At 37.7% G+C, this 17,480-nt stretch overlaps 2 protein-coding genes across 21 annotated transcripts in view; one reads left to right on the top strand and one right to left on the bottom strand.

Annotated features, from left to right (window-relative positions):
* Positions 1 to 2,803, top strand: part of LOC310911499 (titin-like) — a 240,789-nt gene extending 237,986 nt beyond the window's left edge. For 17 of the 18 annotated variants that reach the window (XM_083865081.1, XM_083865093.1, XM_083865083.1 and 14 more), the window contains 3 exons: positions 24 to 177; positions 1,109 to 1,402; positions 1,527 to 2,803. In XM_083865081.1, coding sequence (XP_083721207.1) covers positions 24 to 177; positions 1,109 to 1,402; positions 1,527 to 1,825 — 747 coding nt within the window. In that variant the 3' untranslated portion in view covers positions 1,826 to 2,803. The remainder of the gene's footprint in view (positions 1 to 23; positions 178 to 1,108; positions 1,403 to 1,526) is intronic. The other variant, XM_083865086.1, reaches the window with a different exon arrangement.
* On the bottom strand, positions 1,151 to 17,392 carry PLEKHA3 (pleckstrin homology domain containing A3). 3 transcript variants are annotated; one of them, XM_083865105.1, is made up of 9 exons: positions 17,265 to 17,392; positions 13,633 to 13,749; positions 12,523 to 12,678; positions 11,737 to 11,873; positions 10,630 to 10,794; positions 9,341 to 9,384; positions 8,707 to 8,822; positions 7,836 to 7,974; positions 1,151 to 1,252 (listed from the first exon to the last, which is right to left on the bottom strand). In XM_083865105.1, the coding sequence occupies exons 1-8, from the start codon at positions 17,302 to 17,304 to the stop codon at positions 7,847 to 7,849; spliced, it is 903 nt and encodes a 300-aa protein (XP_083721231.1). In that variant the 5' UTR covers positions 17,305 to 17,392; the 3' UTR covers positions 1,151 to 1,252; positions 7,836 to 7,846. The 3 variants fall into 3 exon arrangements, with proteins under 3 accessions (XP_083721231.1, XP_083721232.1, XP_083721230.1); XM_083865106.1 differs by lacking the exon at positions 1,151 to 1,252 and having other exon boundaries at positions 3,582 to 7,955; XM_083865104.1 differs by lacking the exon at positions 1,151 to 1,252 and having other exon boundaries at positions 3,585 to 7,974.
* Between the last annotated feature and the right edge of the window lie 88 nt (positions 17,393 to 17,480).

The raw sequence follows: 17,480 nt of genomic DNA on the forward strand, positions 1-17,480 counted from the left end.
ACCATTTTTGTTCCCCTCCTTAGATTGCAGTTTCATCGCACCTCAGAGTATCTCGCTCTAAAAATATATATTCTCTTGAGATTCGAAATGCAGCAGTGAGTGACACTGGAAAATACACAGTCAAGGCAAAAAATTACCATGGGCAGTGTTCTGCAACTGCATCTTTGACTGTACTTCGTAAGTTTGTTCTTTGGATCCTGTGTTCAGAATAATCAAAACTTCTTGCTGTGTTGTGTCTACTAAAATGACTTGCGATAAAATCCACTGGTAATATTGATTTCAGTATTTTAAGAACTTAATCTTTCTTTTGTATATTACACATACAGCCCTAAAACAACATTAGAAATCTTTTTAACACCCACGGAGTAGCACAGAGGAGCCCTATTACATCAACAGGTGCATGTTAAGAGAAAGTGATGAGCATTTGTTCTAGGATGAGTATGTTAAGACCTTGGTGCTGGTAATTATTCTTTCCTCATTTACTAACAAAATTTGCTATCATAAAACAAAGTCATTCCACAGTTAAAAAAAATTTATGGCAACTTTATTGAACTGGGTTTAGTATTTTACTGGCTATACCATATCCCAGTTCCTAGCATCAAGGTGTGGCTGCAATTTGCTTGCATGACTGTGTTTGGGTTTAAAGCAAAGCTGCAGTGATTGAGGCTTCCTGTGGCCCTTTATAGCTACAGAACAATGCAGTGAAATATAGATTTTAATATTCTGTGTTTTTAAGAACTTAAAAACGTTTCACAGCTTCTACAAATATGGACTGAACACACACAATTTCTGAGTGTCTAATTCTAGTAATGGTTCTAATAAGAAACATTGTGTGATGACCTGTTTTTTCTTAAGTATGTATGTTTTTCCTTGAAGCTCATACATACTCTAAGTTTCATTGCCCATTTTTTAATTTCTAAATTACTGCTTGTGATTTGTATATCTTGAATCAAATGATTGTAAACAAGTGCAGACTCCACTGCAGTTTTCCATTGAAAGCAAAGTATGCTGTCGTCATTTCTGTAAAATTAACCGTACAGAACTGCATGACTTTGTTCGTTAATGCGATGTTGTTGCTTTTTCCTTCTATGTTTGCAATGCTCCTCAGCTCTAGTTGAAGAACCTCCGAAAGAGGTAGTATTGAAGACCAGTGGCGACGCAAGCATGCACGAAAGTTTTTCTTCTCAGTCCTTTCAAATGGCTTCTTCTAAACAAGAGGCTTCATTCAGCAGTTTCAGCAGTAGCAGCATGACTGAAATGAAATTTGAAAGCATGTCTGCCAAAAGCATGTCCTCCATGAAAGAATCCTTTATGGAGATGAGCTCCAGCAGTATTATGGGGAAATCTAGCATGGCTCAACTGGAGAGTTCAACTAGTAAAATGCTTAAATCAGGTCTGAGAGGTGAGCATTACAATTATCAGTAGAGTTAGTGCTTCAGCTATCCTGAAGTAGTCCTCAGGGTAAAGCTGCTGCATGGCATAGTGAAAACAGATTAATTTTGTATTTCTTCTCCTATTTTATAAAGGAGTACCACCCAAAATCGAAGCTCTCCCATCTGATATCAGCATTGAGGAAGGAAAAGTTCTCACACTATCCTGTGCTTTTTCGGGTGAACCTGCTCCTGAAATAACATGGTACTGCAGAGGGAGAAAAATTACCAGTCAGGACCAGCAAGGCAGATTCCACATTGAAACCAGTGAAGATCTAACCACTCTGATCATCATGGATGTCCAGAAGAACGATGGTGGACTTTATACTCTGAATTTAGGCAATGAATTTGGTACCGATTCTGCCACTGTGAATATAAATATCCGATCACCTTAGAGAGCTTAATCTGTATTATTTACACTTGTATTTTTACAAGTGATTCATATATGGACTGAAATATCTGATATGTAAATATAAAAGAAAAATATTTTTTTACCTACCTGAACGAGACAAAGTCCAGATCTATACATTATGACTTATAGTCATTATTGACCTAAGAATTTAAAACACTTTTTTCACTGACATGTACATACTGTATATAGCCGAAGTTAACGGTTATGAAGTTTTGTACCGTTTATTTTATGACATTTTGAAACGTAACTTTTGGAACTAACAGTTGGCAGGGGAAAGTTTCCTAGCAAATGACTACCCTGCTCAACATTTAACTAATTTTTGCGCCTCAACTCATTGTTGATGTCTAAGAATGCCTCAACAGGTAGAGAGGCTCCCTGTTGAAGATTACCTACACCTAAGACATGATACTGTGCACAGTATTTCATACGTGCACAAATATTTATGCTGAATCAGAAATGTAAGACATTGGTGATGTTTGCAATTACCCTCCTGTAAGCATTGCTTTAATGTTTTACATTGTCTCTGATTATGTCATGATTTTCATACCTGACTGACAATTTTTGGACAAAGTGCGAGCGGCCAGCACTTTGTTCACCCACTGTGTACTGTTTCTGTCATATTGACTGCCTGAATAGCTTTTAAAAAAGTAACATCACCTGGCCATCCCCTTAATCAACAAAGCTATTTAGGTATTCAAGTGCAGCAGCAGTACCCCATCTCGGAGGTTCTTAGGGTGCAGTGATTGAGTTTGTGTGGTAGTATTAGACACCCAGTAGTCACTTCCGGGCAACTAAGCAATGAACCACAGTTTGGAAACAAACTGTTGCTACAACATCAAATACCAGCCTGCACTTCAACTTGCTTTAGTTCTCCTAATGTAGTAATAGAGCTTGGTAGCTGTTGAACCTCCTTGAGATAGAGCTGTTCATTTGAAATAAAGCATGCTTTCTGCACCATAAAGTCTGTGACTCCTTTTTTATTTATTATGCTGTTTTTACAGCTCCTGTACTACACTACAGAAAAAGTTGCTGAAACAAAAGATGAAATGCAGTTCTCCAATGTAAACCAGCTAGTTAACTGTTGACAATCAGGCCATCTATCAGAAACAGCCTGTCCACCAGCCAGCCTTGGAAAAAAATCACTTCAAAAAAAATTTTTTTCATAGGTTCTTCATTGACAAAGGATAAATTCTAGCATATGCCTAGGCATTGTGCTAATCCCTCTGTTATTTCCAGGCTTGTTTTTTTGGCAGGTGCAACTAGTACAGACTAGTTGACCCTAATTGCCTGGACCAACAAGTTGTCACCTCCTGTGGGTGATTAATCAATTCTTCATCCCACAAGTCAGCTGACATATATGTCAGAGCAAAGCCTGTCTTCACATTTAGGGGATTGTGGGAGGGGTTGGGGTATGTTATCTATTGGGAAAAGAGTATCAAGGTCAAAGGAGCAAGTCTGCTTCTAGAATTCACTCTGTAGAAAAAGCTTGAGAGCAAACACATTCACAGAAATGCAACACTTTAAAATAGCACTTTAAAACACTTTAAAATAAAATAGAGCTGTAAAATTGTCTGAAACAGAGCAAGAACATTAGTTAGCAAACATGAGGCATCCCTGTGACTCTCAACATGCCACTAATACTAAAAAACCCAAAAGACTCAAGTTCATCAGAAGTAAAAAAGCACACAGAATGTTTAAAAACCTATTCCAGAAAGATTCACAGTATAGAGCCTTTTTTTAGAATTCCCTACAACCCTATATATTATCAACCACTACCTATCTAAATTGTGCAGGAAAGGTAAGAAATAGGGACAAAACAAGAACTAAAGTAAAAACAAGAATTTCAGAAGAGCTAAGCTCTGGGTCAGGACAAAATCCAAACTTTTTCAAGTGAGGGAAGCAGGAATTATAAATATGAAAGAATTTAACAGTGCATGGTATTTCTTCCTTAGGGAGAAAAGTAAAAAAGAATAAAAATTAAGTAAAAAAAGGCTGCATATTTTAATCTCTAAACCATTCAAAGAGAAGAAAAAAAAACTCAAGAAAGCTTCTAATTTTAATTTAAAAACATTCCAACCAACAAACTCAATACAAGATGCAAAAATGAATAGATACAATCTTGTTTAGCTAACAAGTCACTTGTGTAAACAGGGACACAATAAACCACTAAAAAACACACTAGGTATTTAATCATCTCAGCAAAAAGAGAGAGTGATAGACAGCATCTGCCGATTTAACCATGGCCTCTTCTACACAAAGACTACTGGAAACTCAATCTTACATGACCTCTGCTGAGTCTCAAAACACTTAGTTGATGAAGAGGAAGCACACTGGTGTGATGGTGTAAGCAAGTTCATCCTGCCAGTACCTCTCTGGCCCAACTCTGCACAGCACTTAAGCAAGTACTTTCAGCAGATGAGTCACTCAGATGTCTAAAAATAGGATTCAAAATACTTAGGGGCTTTGCTGAAACACAGCTTGAATAGATAATGTTGCAGGCCAACCAGCTGAGCCAGTGTTTTTCCACAAGGCTGCTAAGCAATTGCTAACCTAGAGTGACATTGCTGAAGTCAAAACCTAAAGCTTTGATATTCCATTTCACAGAACACACTCCTAAGAATAACGTTTTTTCAAGACAACAGATTAAGCAGTCTCTGGATGAAAAGAAGTAACCATTTTGGATTATTTACTTATTATCCCAAATACTGGGATTTCTAACTATATAAGCTGACATTTGCTCTCTTCAAAGATCAGATCTATTATGCTATAGGACCAAGTTTAAAAAAATATCCCACCATTGATACGGTGTTTGAAAGCATTTGGCATTCATGTTTCCTGAGTGCTGATGTGTAAGAGGAAAAACTGTAACAAAGTTCTGTGAGCTGTTGTATAAATCCTACTACAGAGTTATGTATTTTCTAGTAACATTTTACATGTGGCAGCTTGAGAAAAAATAACTGTGATGGTGGAGAGCCATAATTACACTGAGTGATTAATTTTATTGCATTTTAGCTGGTTGTCAGACATAGTCATTTCCTTTATTCAGGTATCACAACCCCTTTAAAAGTTTCTAATTTACACCAACAGGAAAAGCAGCTACACTGGAGTACTTAAAGTGATAGGGGTAGAGCAAAACTCAAGTTTATAATTTGTGGAAATAACCTTAAAAAAACCAAATAGTGTGTGATTTCAATTTTTAAGAAAGGAATAAATTTTTTTGCAGAAGCAACCACTGAAGTATTCCTATCCCAAAGACTGCTTTCTCTGAGAAAAAAGAAGTTTAAAAAGTGAGGCCGAATTACTAAGTTGGAAGACATACAAACATTAATTTACAGTACTTTAAAGCCCTGAGCATTGTAATCTCAGTATTCACAGCTCTCCAAATCATTGAGTGCCTTACCATAAAGTCTTTAAAATGGAAGCTGGTAATTTCTAAGCATTCTATGTCTAATTATCTAATGTTAGAAACTTCAGACATATAACTGAAGTTACTGCTTTTCACCTAAATATATGTCCCATTCGCTAAGTATGAATACTATATAAATATATTGTTTAAGTCATGAATACTATTTAGAAATTTGAAGTGGTCTCAGATTGAACTCTTCAGAAGCATGTGAGATCAAAACTAGAAGTAGCAACTACCTATTCTGTTGAGGTTCAGCTCTCATTCTGCACTAGAAAGAATGATACAATCAGGCATTCCTGATAAGCTCTCCCATAAATTCAGAAATTAAATATGTAAGAGCAGCCAGGTATTTTTTAGTCTTATTATGCATGGATCATTGTGATTCAGCCAGATAATTTTCAGAAATTATTACTTAATCCCAGTTACCAACAGCATGACAGCATATCACCTTCACTAATTTCACTGAAACACATTTTAGGATTTTTGGCACAGGTATCTATAAAAAGGCTGATTTAATAGAAACGTATCACACATATATTACATAAAGCTGAAATTATGGCTTTGCGGACCTAGAAAAACCCAAACCAGCACTGAAGCAATTACATGTAAATTTTGTGCTTGGTTCTCATCACAAAAACTTTTGTCCTGTAGTAGTATTTAAAATCATTATTTACTACTACATTCACTGATCAGTCTCACTTTGTTTTTGCACAACATGGAGTCCAACCTCTTTTCTTTATAGTAGTTGAAAGCAGAAAAAGGTATCTGTCATTGTGACATATAATTAATACTGCAGAAGCTGGTAGAAACCTCAGTGAAATTTCAAAAAGCACCTCTGACAGTGTATTATTCAAGACAACACTCTCATTGCAGTATGTAGTTTACTTCTCTGAACATCTTCTTTAATACTTATTTTTACACTTGTTGTGTCATAGAGAATACATTAAAGCAAACATTCAGAAAAAAATGTACAAGCATATGTGTGGCTGATACGCATATGCCAGGTTGCATGAAAACTGACAGAACTGAACACAAATGACAGCTCTGAGCTGGTATCCACAAACCCCTTTTACAAACCATTCCATTCCACTTGAACCTGACATAATGGTTTATAAACTGGCATTTCATATAAGGCCAACAGCTCTTATGTTTTTCCTCAACATTTGGACTTACTTTGAGTTAGATAAATCAACAATCCAAAAACTATAAAGAAAGCTTCCATTCCCACCTGTTCTTTCCAGCCTGCTTCAAATTATTTATATATGCAAAAGGAAGACTAGTTAAACCAAATTAAAGATCTGATTATAAAAACAGATTTTGGTATGTGCTTGAGTACAAAAAACCCTGTACATTTATTTAGCAATTGTGTAAATCAAGAACAGTAAATGGCTTGCTTAAAGTGCTCTACAACTAAGACTTTATAGACCAAGTTCATCCGTAAACAAACACCCCGAAAGTCCCCCAAAGTTTACAATCCTAACATTAACAACCTTCTTGACCAAGGTGCTAGTAGGCACTATTATACTATATTACTTATTAAGAGAGTCAGACTCTGACCTCACTTACAATTAATGCAAATTTACACTGATGTAACTGAGAGCAGAATCCATCTTCTGGTGTATACCATCTTCAAATGATATAAAGGAGTTGTAAAAACAGACACTCCCTTTTGTATAAATATGTCATAAATAAAACATGTATAGATACAAATATTCATTACAACAGCAGCTTAGAACGGTCTAACATTTCAGCTCGTTTTTATCATACTTTGCTAAAAACACATCTTAAGTAAGCAGAGTAAATCTTAACAGCACTGTATTAATTACTTGTGATCCTACACACCCCAGAAACAATTTATGCACATTTTGAAGCTTTTAGTAGATCTTTAGACCTTTAGTAGTGAAAGTAGGTAGAAATTTTTGATGCAAAAAAGAATAAATAAATAAAAACTATTAAATATCCCATGTTTGGTACAAATACTTCATATTAAGTTATTTTTATACATTTGTTTAGAAAAATACACTAAATATTTCTACTTTCATTGCCTAAAAATGACTGGATTATGTATATCCTTGTGTTTTTAAAGGCGGCAATGTCAATTACCGTCAAGCTGCTGGAGCAGAGCCATTTGTGCCCATTCCCACAGCCCTTACACTGGCAAAAAAAAGCCATTGTGGGGCTAATCACAGCTCCAGGTGGATGACCTGGTACAAATGACCAAGAGGCCCATGGCACAAGTTGCATTTTCTGCAAAAAAATGAAAACATTTTGCTGAAGTTTATAATGCTTGTTTACTAACATATCGGTCAGACCTCCACACTTTTTAAAAAGAGCTGCATTTACAAATGTGGATGCTTATCTGTTAAAGCCATCATTTGTTCCAAAAAATGCACATTCAAACTGTGAAATATTAGGAAAATACTCTTGCAAATAAACTATATAAAGATAAAATACACTTCAAAGATAGTATTTATATTATTCTATAAAGTGCAGAGAAATCCTTCTAAAAAGGGAAATAACTACTTCCTATAACAACAGTATAATTACAGCAGCTTTTGCATAGCATTATTTATAGAAAATTTAATACTTTCAGTTGCTTCAGGAGGAAAAGGATGAAAAAGTCTCTTCCAGTTCAGATCTTTCCTTTGACACTGATTTACTTTCTTCAGGAATGGTTGATGATACCAGATCTCCATTGACAGCACTTCTAGAACAATGAGCAGATCCTATAAAGAGATCAATTAAGTATTTAATTTTCAATCCCAAAAATATCATCCAATCTGTCAATTTTTGTATTTGCAAAGTATTTCCTATATATAAGCAATCAGAAGAACCAGTGAAGTTAAAGTCTGCTTGAGAGGAGTTATAATGGAGTCAAAATGCCAGCAAGATTCAGATCCACAAAAGAACTGGCTACTAAGTCAGCCCATCTAATCAGGAGGGACTAAATTCTCATGATCTTTATTATTGGCAAGGCTGTATGCCTTCTGAGCAATGCTCTTCTCTACAAAAGGCAAGAAGCCAATGAAATGAACAATCTTTCCACGATGCATTGAGTGAAAATTACCCCTGTGACTCACAGAAGTCAAAAAAAGATTTACTTCTGTGACAATAAGCAGGTGGCAAACAGCAATATTCCACATCACTTACCAGATAATCATTTGTCTGAGAGTCCATTAGGACAAATATCCCTTTTCTAGGTACGTCTTAATTTTATCTTGCCAGTAGTCCCACTGATTTCAATAGAACTACTCCAGCTGCAAGATCATTTGTAATATGGATGGAAGCCAGCACAAGTCAAGCAGGTAACAAACTGTACAAATGCTCTGATTTATAATACAGGAATCTTACAAATAAAACATTTTGCCTCATGATACCAGCATCAGAACAGCTGCTCTAAACAGGGAAATAAATTGTACTGAAAGATACAAAGAAAATTCCCTCCCTTTCAAACTTACTCTGAGAATCTTCAGAAAGTGTATCACTGTAAGATTCTGTATCTGAGTATGTTCTTCTGCGCCGCTGAGAACATCGGTGAAGAGATGATCCCGGTTCTTTTACAGAGTGATTAATCCTACAAAGGAAAAGAGATCTATTAGTAAGCAAAATCTGTAACAACCCACACAAATTTTGTATACTTAAAATTTGAAATAACTTTGGTACTTAGATTGAATTGTGAGCATCAATGCTTTTTACTATACTAGTCTACTCTAGTAGACTAAAACCATCACAGTCAACAATCTTAATTTCACAACTGCAAAACCTGAAACTGGAAATAAAAATGAAAGAAATAATTTGAGAAACTGAAATACTGACTGAAAAACAATGTTAGCATTTCAACTTCATTAACTTGTCAAAATAAGCCATTTGCATAAAGCTTCTAGCATGACGAAATTCTGGTATGGTATTAAAAATAGCAGCTGCCACCTATAGCTGATAATCTGCACCTTTGTTTTCAAAATTAATCAATTTATGATTTTTAATTTTTCTTCCCAAGCAAACAATTCTTCTCGCATTTTGATTTTAATGCTGGCAAGTTCAGGGAGGTCTTTTGAGACACAAAGAAAAAAGCTTACGGAAACAGAAAATTACCTTTCTGAATAGCAAGGACCAGGGTGGCTAATGGAACGCTTCATCTAGGGGAAAAAAAATTCCAAAGAACAAAGAACATAAAAAATGTCATGTTTAAGCCAGAAAAAGTTTCTCAAAAGAATGATATGGATATCTACATTATTTTTTACTTTATTTACTGTCTTTACAAAGACAGATGGCAATATTTGTTTTTATAAAAAGCAACCACTTTCATTTAAAAATCTGATTTAACTGTATGAAAACAGATAGACTGTCATCAATATCAAAAGTTTTAGAATATTTGCACAGGAATTAGTTTACTACAAAAAGATGCTACCTCCTATCTATGGAATTCATTCCCTCTTGCACCGAAGCTCTTCAAGGAGCCATTGTTAATTGCTATGATAAACAGAAGTATCAAGACATTTTTCCTTTACCAAAGGGAAGTTTAAATTCCTCATTACATGATAAAGCCCAATTATGTATCTTGATTCCTTGTGGTTTCTCTGCTATCACTATCAAATCTCTATGCATATCAAAGAAAGTTATTATTTTAAATCAGAATGATCAGCTTTGTAAGTAAAGTGCTTGAAGACAAAGAGATGAAAGATCCATATGAAAAGAGATTCCCACAAAAGAATTTCACAATACAGCTCCTCCTGGAATACATACACAGAAGTGAGAAAGTATTTAATTCCCCATACACTGTCCTTCTAAAGGAGTTAACCAATAGTAAATAGTTATGGAAATAATAGTATGGAAATAATGTCTTTGTTATTATATATCTTTTTGTTAAATAAGGGAATGATATACTAATACAAACATCTGGCATTGTATACACTGAAGATAGGTAAGATATGCTATCTTACTGAAGTGCTATAGTAATAGATAAGTATAGATAGTAAGATATGCTACCTTACCGAAGTGCTTCAAGTCATAAAAAGCACTGAAGCAGGAGGTGAAGTTATGTAATTTTTATGATCAGTGTACAGTTAGCACTCTAAAAAACCCAAACAACTGAACTGAGGAAAAGTTAAACCTCATTCATTTATGAGATACCTCATTACAGGGCCTTGACATGTACGATAAATTAATCATGATCATCATTATGATGATGTAAAGGCTAGCAAAGAAAAACTGAGAATGGAAAACTGATTTATATCTGGGACCAGTGCTGATTTATAATACAGTCAAGATTTCAACTGTTGACATCATAGCACATAACAATAGCATAGCATTCGGCCACGTTTCCCCCCCATCCAACCAGCAGTATGACACTTAGAAAAGATAGTATTTCAAAATGTCTAAACCATTTGAATAGGTGATGGTGACACAGGAGAAACCAAGGGATCAGGGTGAGGCAGCTGGAACATTTCTGGCTTGAACTTGGCATTAGCAATCTTCACACATTCTTCAAGTGTTGTGATAAATGTATTACATGTGGCACTAAGCAAGGAAGAGGCTTCATTCATGTTCTGAAAATAAATGAAAGCATAAGCAAGAAAAAAAATTAAAATATGCAAACACAACTTTCCTCCACAACCTCTCCCAGACACATTAATTTCCCTCATTACCACCAAAAACTTACATTTCCCATTTTTTAAATCAAATATACACATTACCATAAGGCAAATTTAAGAAAACAAATGTGACAGCATTGCAATTTCTTTCTTTCTGACGTGAGTTTCTTTAGGGTACCAGTCAACGATGCCTTACAGCAAAGCTTGCCTCAGAGCGACTAACGGGTATCAGAAGATCATTCAGTGATATGAATTGCAGCAGAAGGTGGGAACAGTTTTATCACTCTAGAGCAAGGTCCATTTCACCTCCCTAAACTGAAAACTTGCTCTGTTGTGACTAAGCATCATCCCCTGGCTTTGCACTAAAGGACGAACAACATTGTTCACATGCTCCTCAATAGTGCAAAGAAGTCATTCATAATTTCCAGTCCTTTCACTTAAAAGCAGGAATACATTCTAGTATTGTACTTGCGCACATTCAGAGATAGATATCCACACTGGATGTTTCCAATGCCTGGAACACTAGCTTTCATTGATAAAAAAATGGAACACCGTCCTACATAAGGAAGTAAGATTGGACAAACTAAGACTTCAACTACACAAACAGAGATGCAAAACAAGACAAAATATTGTATTGCTCATATGATAGCTCTTCTGGCCTTTCAACCAAATGGTTCAGAAACACAATTGGTTCCTAGCACCTGGCAAAATTACAGTTAAACCATCCAGGTACTTTACACACAGAAAATCACTATTGGTACATCTACACACAGACATTCAAAAACTGACATTAGGTTAAGTCTCCCAGTATTTGGGAGATGAATAAGGTTTAAGACATGAACAGTAACTTGAGGTTTATTATATAATAGAATGAAAAGAAATTGTAATATTGTGCACCTCAATGCTGGGAGGAGAGCGAGTCTCATCATGGTGAACAAATTCTTGTATTGTATGAACTTGCTGCATTAAAAGATCACAGTAGAGACGAAGTTCGGACATTTTGGTTTTAAGAGATTCATTGGTCTCACTTAATTCTATAGAAAAAAATGGAAATATCAATTTATTGCATACAATGTACATACACATTGTAATTTTAAAGCCCTTTTCATTTAAATATGAATCTAAAAATGCACTTAAACTTTCACTTAATTTTGAGGAAAACTGGATTCTGCAATGAATCAAGAATTATACTTGAAGCAGACAATACTTTTGGATTATTGATGCTAATTTAATTACTATTATGAAATAGGCACATTATCATGAAAAATAAAGTTGAAATCTTTCTTAGCTGCAACATAATGCTGAAAAAAATCACTGGATAAAACTTATGTAACCCACCAGAATGGCTGGAAACGGTTAAATTAAGCCATCCAAGAAGAATTATGGAAAAAAGAATAGTTACTATAAAGAGTTACTGTAACAGCAGAAATGAAATGTCTTCACAACAGATACAAACAATATGTTTATTCTAGTGACAACAACACCTTGCTGGTATTTTAGCTTCTCAAGATACAGCAGGTCTAATTCAGGTGACTTCTAACTCTAATACTGAAGGCAGATTTACCATAGAGATGACTAGAAATAATTACAATTTATATTAAAAGACAATAATACTGACTTCATACCACAATATTTGCATTATGATTATCTGAAGAAGTGATCTACTCCAGGTAATACACATACCTTTTTCTTTTTTTGTTCTGGTATCTGCTAAACAGGCTTTTGCACTCCCCAGTGCTACCAGCCATCTTTGCCTTTCAGCTGCATTAACTGCTTTCATATAGAAATGCTGCTCCCCTGGGATGATTAGCTCCATTCTTGTGTTGTCTGTTGCATGAACTTGTGATAGAAGCAAAAAAATTGAAATAATAACCTCAGCTCAGTAGCAATCATTTATTAAATACTGCTCAAAGTGTTTTAAAATGCTTATGACAATCCCACAGTAACACAGTAAATCATAATGCACCACTGCTAAGGAAAAGCCCAAATCTCCTCAACCTTCCTCCCCCTTTCCTATACCAGAAGAACAAGGTAACAAGCAAAAGTGATCCTCCCCTCTTTACATTACTAATTTCATCTACACTAAAGAAACCCTAACGAAAAGGAGTTACCACATGAAAAATACTTAGTGGCCCATGTAAAGTAAGTTCCACTTTTTAGTATGGAAGCTTATAGTAACATCACAAGCTCAGTCACCTGTGAGGATCTGGACAAAAGTCAGAGTTAACAGCATCAGGAAGCTAGAAAACAGCTTGCTATTAGCCAAGGAGGCTGACCTACAGTTAGGAATACACTAAAGACTGAACTCTTACTTCGGAACAAACAGTTCACTTACTGTCTCAAATACATCTGTGCATGTGTGCAGCTGCTAAGAGTGACAAAAGTAAAAATTACTCAGGAAACCAAAAGACTAAACATTTCTTCTTTATAAGAATCTCCACTTTTGGATCACTGTTGCTGCTCTTCTGGAAAACTGGCTTTCATAACTGAGTGTCTATCCCTGGTCATAAGAGGAAAAAGCAGTAGAACTAAGCAGCCAGCTGACATAACTTCAAGCATGAACCAAATGCACATAACTATTAAAACCAAAAAGTAATGAATGGTGTGTTCTAAATCACAAAACAGAACTCTATTCATATTCATTTATTATTTGTGAACTATGAACCTGACACACTGGACTACAGGTAAACAAAAACCAAGAAGGAAAAACGTGATGCAAAATGTATGATTGGTGATCTTTTCTATTTCCATGGCAGCTAAAATTTTCTCAAGCAGCAATCTATTAATTCCTACCTTTTATTTCACACACAGCCATCTTTATACTTCCTTTGCTGCCTTTGCAAACATCATCCTGGGAATCGTAGTATGACAATATCCCATTGTCTAAAACGAACCACCGAGGCTGCCAACCTAGAGAGATCAAAAATGTGAAAGTTTAGTCTAATTCCTAAATTGTAAATCAAATTCATCTCTTTGGCTGTTTAATAAAAGAGTCAAACATTAAATTATTATTTTAACACACCAGAAGTAAACAATCTGTGCAGTCTGAAGACCAGAACCACTCCATAACCAGACCAGTGTTATATGGCTATTCCACTCCCATTCTTTTTGGGTGCAAGATCAGCATTTCTCTTCTGTTTTCACTGTATTCTATTCTAGAGGAAAATTAGATTTTAATTTAACCACCACTGAATCCTGTTTTAAAGGCTGTTAAATTACATACCTCTGAAAAACCATTCTCATTCAAATATATTTTTCAGGCAGGTTTTTCTAAGATTGTAGGACCTTATTTGTAAGATACAAATAAATGACTCACACCACCAACTGCTATGCTATGTTCTCCTTTACCTATTGTATTTCAGTAAAAACTTTATATTTCACACTTAGATATTGACACTTTCTCAATTTCTACAAAACACATGGCACCAAAATATTCCAGTAGAGCATAAAAATTACACTGGCCCATTATACTCTGGGTCAGCTGTACAATAGGAGCAGATTATTCCTCTATTTTACAGTTTGACACCAAACTTGAACTTCCTGCTTGGTTTAGGGTTTGGAATGGCAAACATGGTGTGACCTCTAAGTATTTGGCAATATGACAGTGTGGCCCAGGGTGCTTTCCACTTGCCATCCCAACAGAGCAAGCTGAGGCCATGCAGCAGCACTGTATTTTAACACAGGAGGCTAAATCAGCAGACTCAGAAATCAGCTACAGACCTCATACTATTCATAGCATTATAAAATATTAAAGGTTGGAAAAGATCTCCAAGATCAACTAGTCCAACCTTTAACCAATCACCACCTTGTCAACTAGACCAGAGCCCTATAGACCACATCCAGCTGTCTCCTGGACAACTCCAGGGAAACCAGGACACCACCTCCCTGGGCAGCCTGTTCCAATGCAATTCTTTCCATGAAGAATTTCCCCCTGTTGCCCAACCTGAACCTCCCATGGTGCAGCCTGAAGTTGTTTCCTCTCATTCTGTCACTTGTTATCTGAAAGAAGAGGCCGAGCCTGACCTGGCTCCAACCTCCTGTCAGAGTGATAAGGTCACACCTGAGCCTCCTTTTCTCCAAGCTGAGTCCCCTCAGCTGGCACAGCTGGTCCTGGTATGACTCACTCTCTAGACCCTTCACCAGCTCCACTGCCCTTCTGCGGACTCTCTCCAGCACCACCACCATTACAAGTTGTAACATTAATTCAAGACGAGTAAGACCAGGCTGCATTAAATCACATTACCATTCCATGATAAAGAAATAACATGTCACTGTGTATTGTTTCTTTTCTGTTGTTTACTAGCTGTAACAGTAAGCATACATGTCTTTTTAAATGCAGAGTGGTAACTAAAAAGCACATTCACACTCAAATTTAAAAGCGGAATGTTAAAAACTACAAACTCTAAAGGATAAGAACTCACACAGGAAATATTTCAAATGGTGTGTGTACATCAACACTAATACTCAAAGAATACGCAATTCAGAAGACTCTGTCCTGTAAAATGCAACTCAATGCATGGATCTTTTCTCTGCTACATTTTGTTGCACGATGTGGACTCTGTAACTGTCCTATCTTCTGTCAACACCTGTCAAAATAGTCTTATTCTGCTAAAAAGGGAACCTACATGAATGACTATTCCATCATCACATTATTCTAGTATTGGAAAAAAACAGAAGCAAAGGACTTAAAAGGCCAAGTGCCTCACAGAAGCAAGCCAAAGAAGAAAAACACATCTTGTTATTTGAAACTGGGCGGAACCCTGTATTTGAGAAAATATCTAACAAATTTCTACTTCACAAATTCTTATTTGAGGAGGAAAAAAAAAAGGCAGCTGTATTTCTGGTTTGTTTTTAATGAAGGAAGAAACTAAATGTTTTCCACAACACTTCAGCAACACTAACAAGCTCCCTAGCTGCTTGGTATCTAGCACTAATGACAAGTACTACAGCCTATTTTTGGCCACAAAAATAGAAACTGTACAGATAGCGGAGTAACAAGGCAGATGGTAATAAAATTTAAACATTTCACTAATATGATCAGATTACTTTTTTAAAAAATGCTGCCCTCCTACATTCTGGAGATTGTAGGTAATCCCTGACACTAATTTTGAAATGCAGGAGCAAATGCTCTCTGTTGGCCAGTACAAGCTTAAGGAAGGGTTCTGAAGTTTGCTGGTTTAAAGGACTTCTGGCTTTCAGCAGATGTTAGCTTCATGCTAACAGTCTATTTCTTATCTGGAGTTCAAAGCTACTGTTGAGTATTTGCTTATTCAATAACAGACTTAAAAGAGGACCAAACACCACAAGAGTTCATTGCCTTTATCCATTTGTCTTTTGCTACAGCAACAGTCATATAAGTGAAAGTGACAATTTTCATTGTTTTGAAAACAACCTTGTGCTCATTCTTTCTCTCATAACCACAACTTCTCCTCTATAGTTATTGTGAAGAAGTGACAAAGACATTAAATATCCATTTAATTACAGCACAACTGCTCCCTTTTACCAAAGACCCATATGTGTGGGCACATAATTGCTCTGAAAAATGCAAGACTATGCTCTGTACACTACATTTCACAGCACATCCGTACAATGCTCACAACCTAGCCTACGTTTTATAATCCCTCAGAACCAAGTTTCACACCACTCCACACTCACAACCTGTGTATGCTGAAGCAGAATTACACATATGAAGCACCGACGAACCAGAGGGCAAAGAAGACATTGCCAAAGCAGTGTAACAAGAGGCACGATTAAGCAGGGTATGTGATCCAAGGCTGAGAGACAATTTGTCCTGTCACAGTGTCAGGGGAGAATGTTTCACCTTGACACCACTGCCTGCCCGCTGCCTGCTCCACAGGGTGACGATGTCTCTGTTACAGCCAAGTAAGACTAGGCAAATGCTGGCATTCGTTGCGCTTTTTTTCTGCAGCACTTCCAAAAACGCATTTAATAAAACTTAAGTTCATCATGTGTTTTCCCGGCTGGGATACGGGAGCTCCTTGTCCTGCCGAGAGTCTCTGACTAACTCTGCAAGGGGCAATCCAGGTATCGAGAGGGGCTGGGCAGAAGGCCGGGCCGGGCTCAGCTCACCCGTGCGGCCGCCGGGGCCAGCGGGTTCCCCTGGCTCCGGCCCGGCCCAGGCGCCGCCCGACCCAGGGGGGAGCGGGGAGCGCTGGCGCTGCTCGGCCAGGAGCGTGCCCCGGGCCCGAGCCGGCTACAGGCGACCGCCGCTCCGGGCCGCCTCCGTCGCCACGCTCGGCCGCTCGCCGGGGCTCGGCTCCGACCACAAATGTCCCAGCCAAGGCGTTACCGACAGCTCCGGCCGCCCGCGGGACGCCGGGACCCCCGAGGCGGCGGCGCCGCATCACGGCCGAGGCCAAGCCGAGCCCAACCGCCGCCCCCCGGGCCCGGCCCCCGCCGCCTACCCGCTAGATAGTTGGTCCACTTGTACAGGACCCCCTCCATCGCTCAGAGCCCGGCGCCGGGCCGCATCCTCCTGCTCCGCCGCGGGGAACGGGCGGCCGCGGCCGCCGCGGGGCTGGCGCTCCCCTCGGGCCCCACCGCCGTCTCCCCCGCGCGGAGGCGGAGCCGCTCAGCTCAGGCGCGGCGGCCGCGGCGGCTCCGGCGGCGCCGCCCGCCCC

The sequence above is a fragment of the Zosterops lateralis genome, assembly GCF_965231275.1.
Source record: "Zosterops lateralis genome assembly, chromosome: 7".
In the NCBI taxonomy this organism is placed as follows: Eukaryota; Metazoa; Chordata; class Aves; order Passeriformes; family Zosteropidae; genus Zosterops; species Zosterops lateralis.

Bases quoted from the DNA above. Each gene is read 5' to 3' on its own strand.
- PLEKHA3 (XM_083865106.1), bottom strand. From the start codon at position 17,304: ATGGAGGGGGTCCTGTACAAGTGGACCAACTATCTAGCGG. The intron at 13,750-17,264 runs GTAGGCGGCGGG...TGATCTCTCTAG, and splicing joins GTGGACCAACTATCTAGCGG to GTTGGCAGCCTCGGTGGTTC. The intron at 10,795-11,736 runs GTGCACAATATT...ATTTATTTTCAG, and splicing joins GCTCTCCTCCCAGCATTGAG to AACATGAATGAAGCCTCTTC.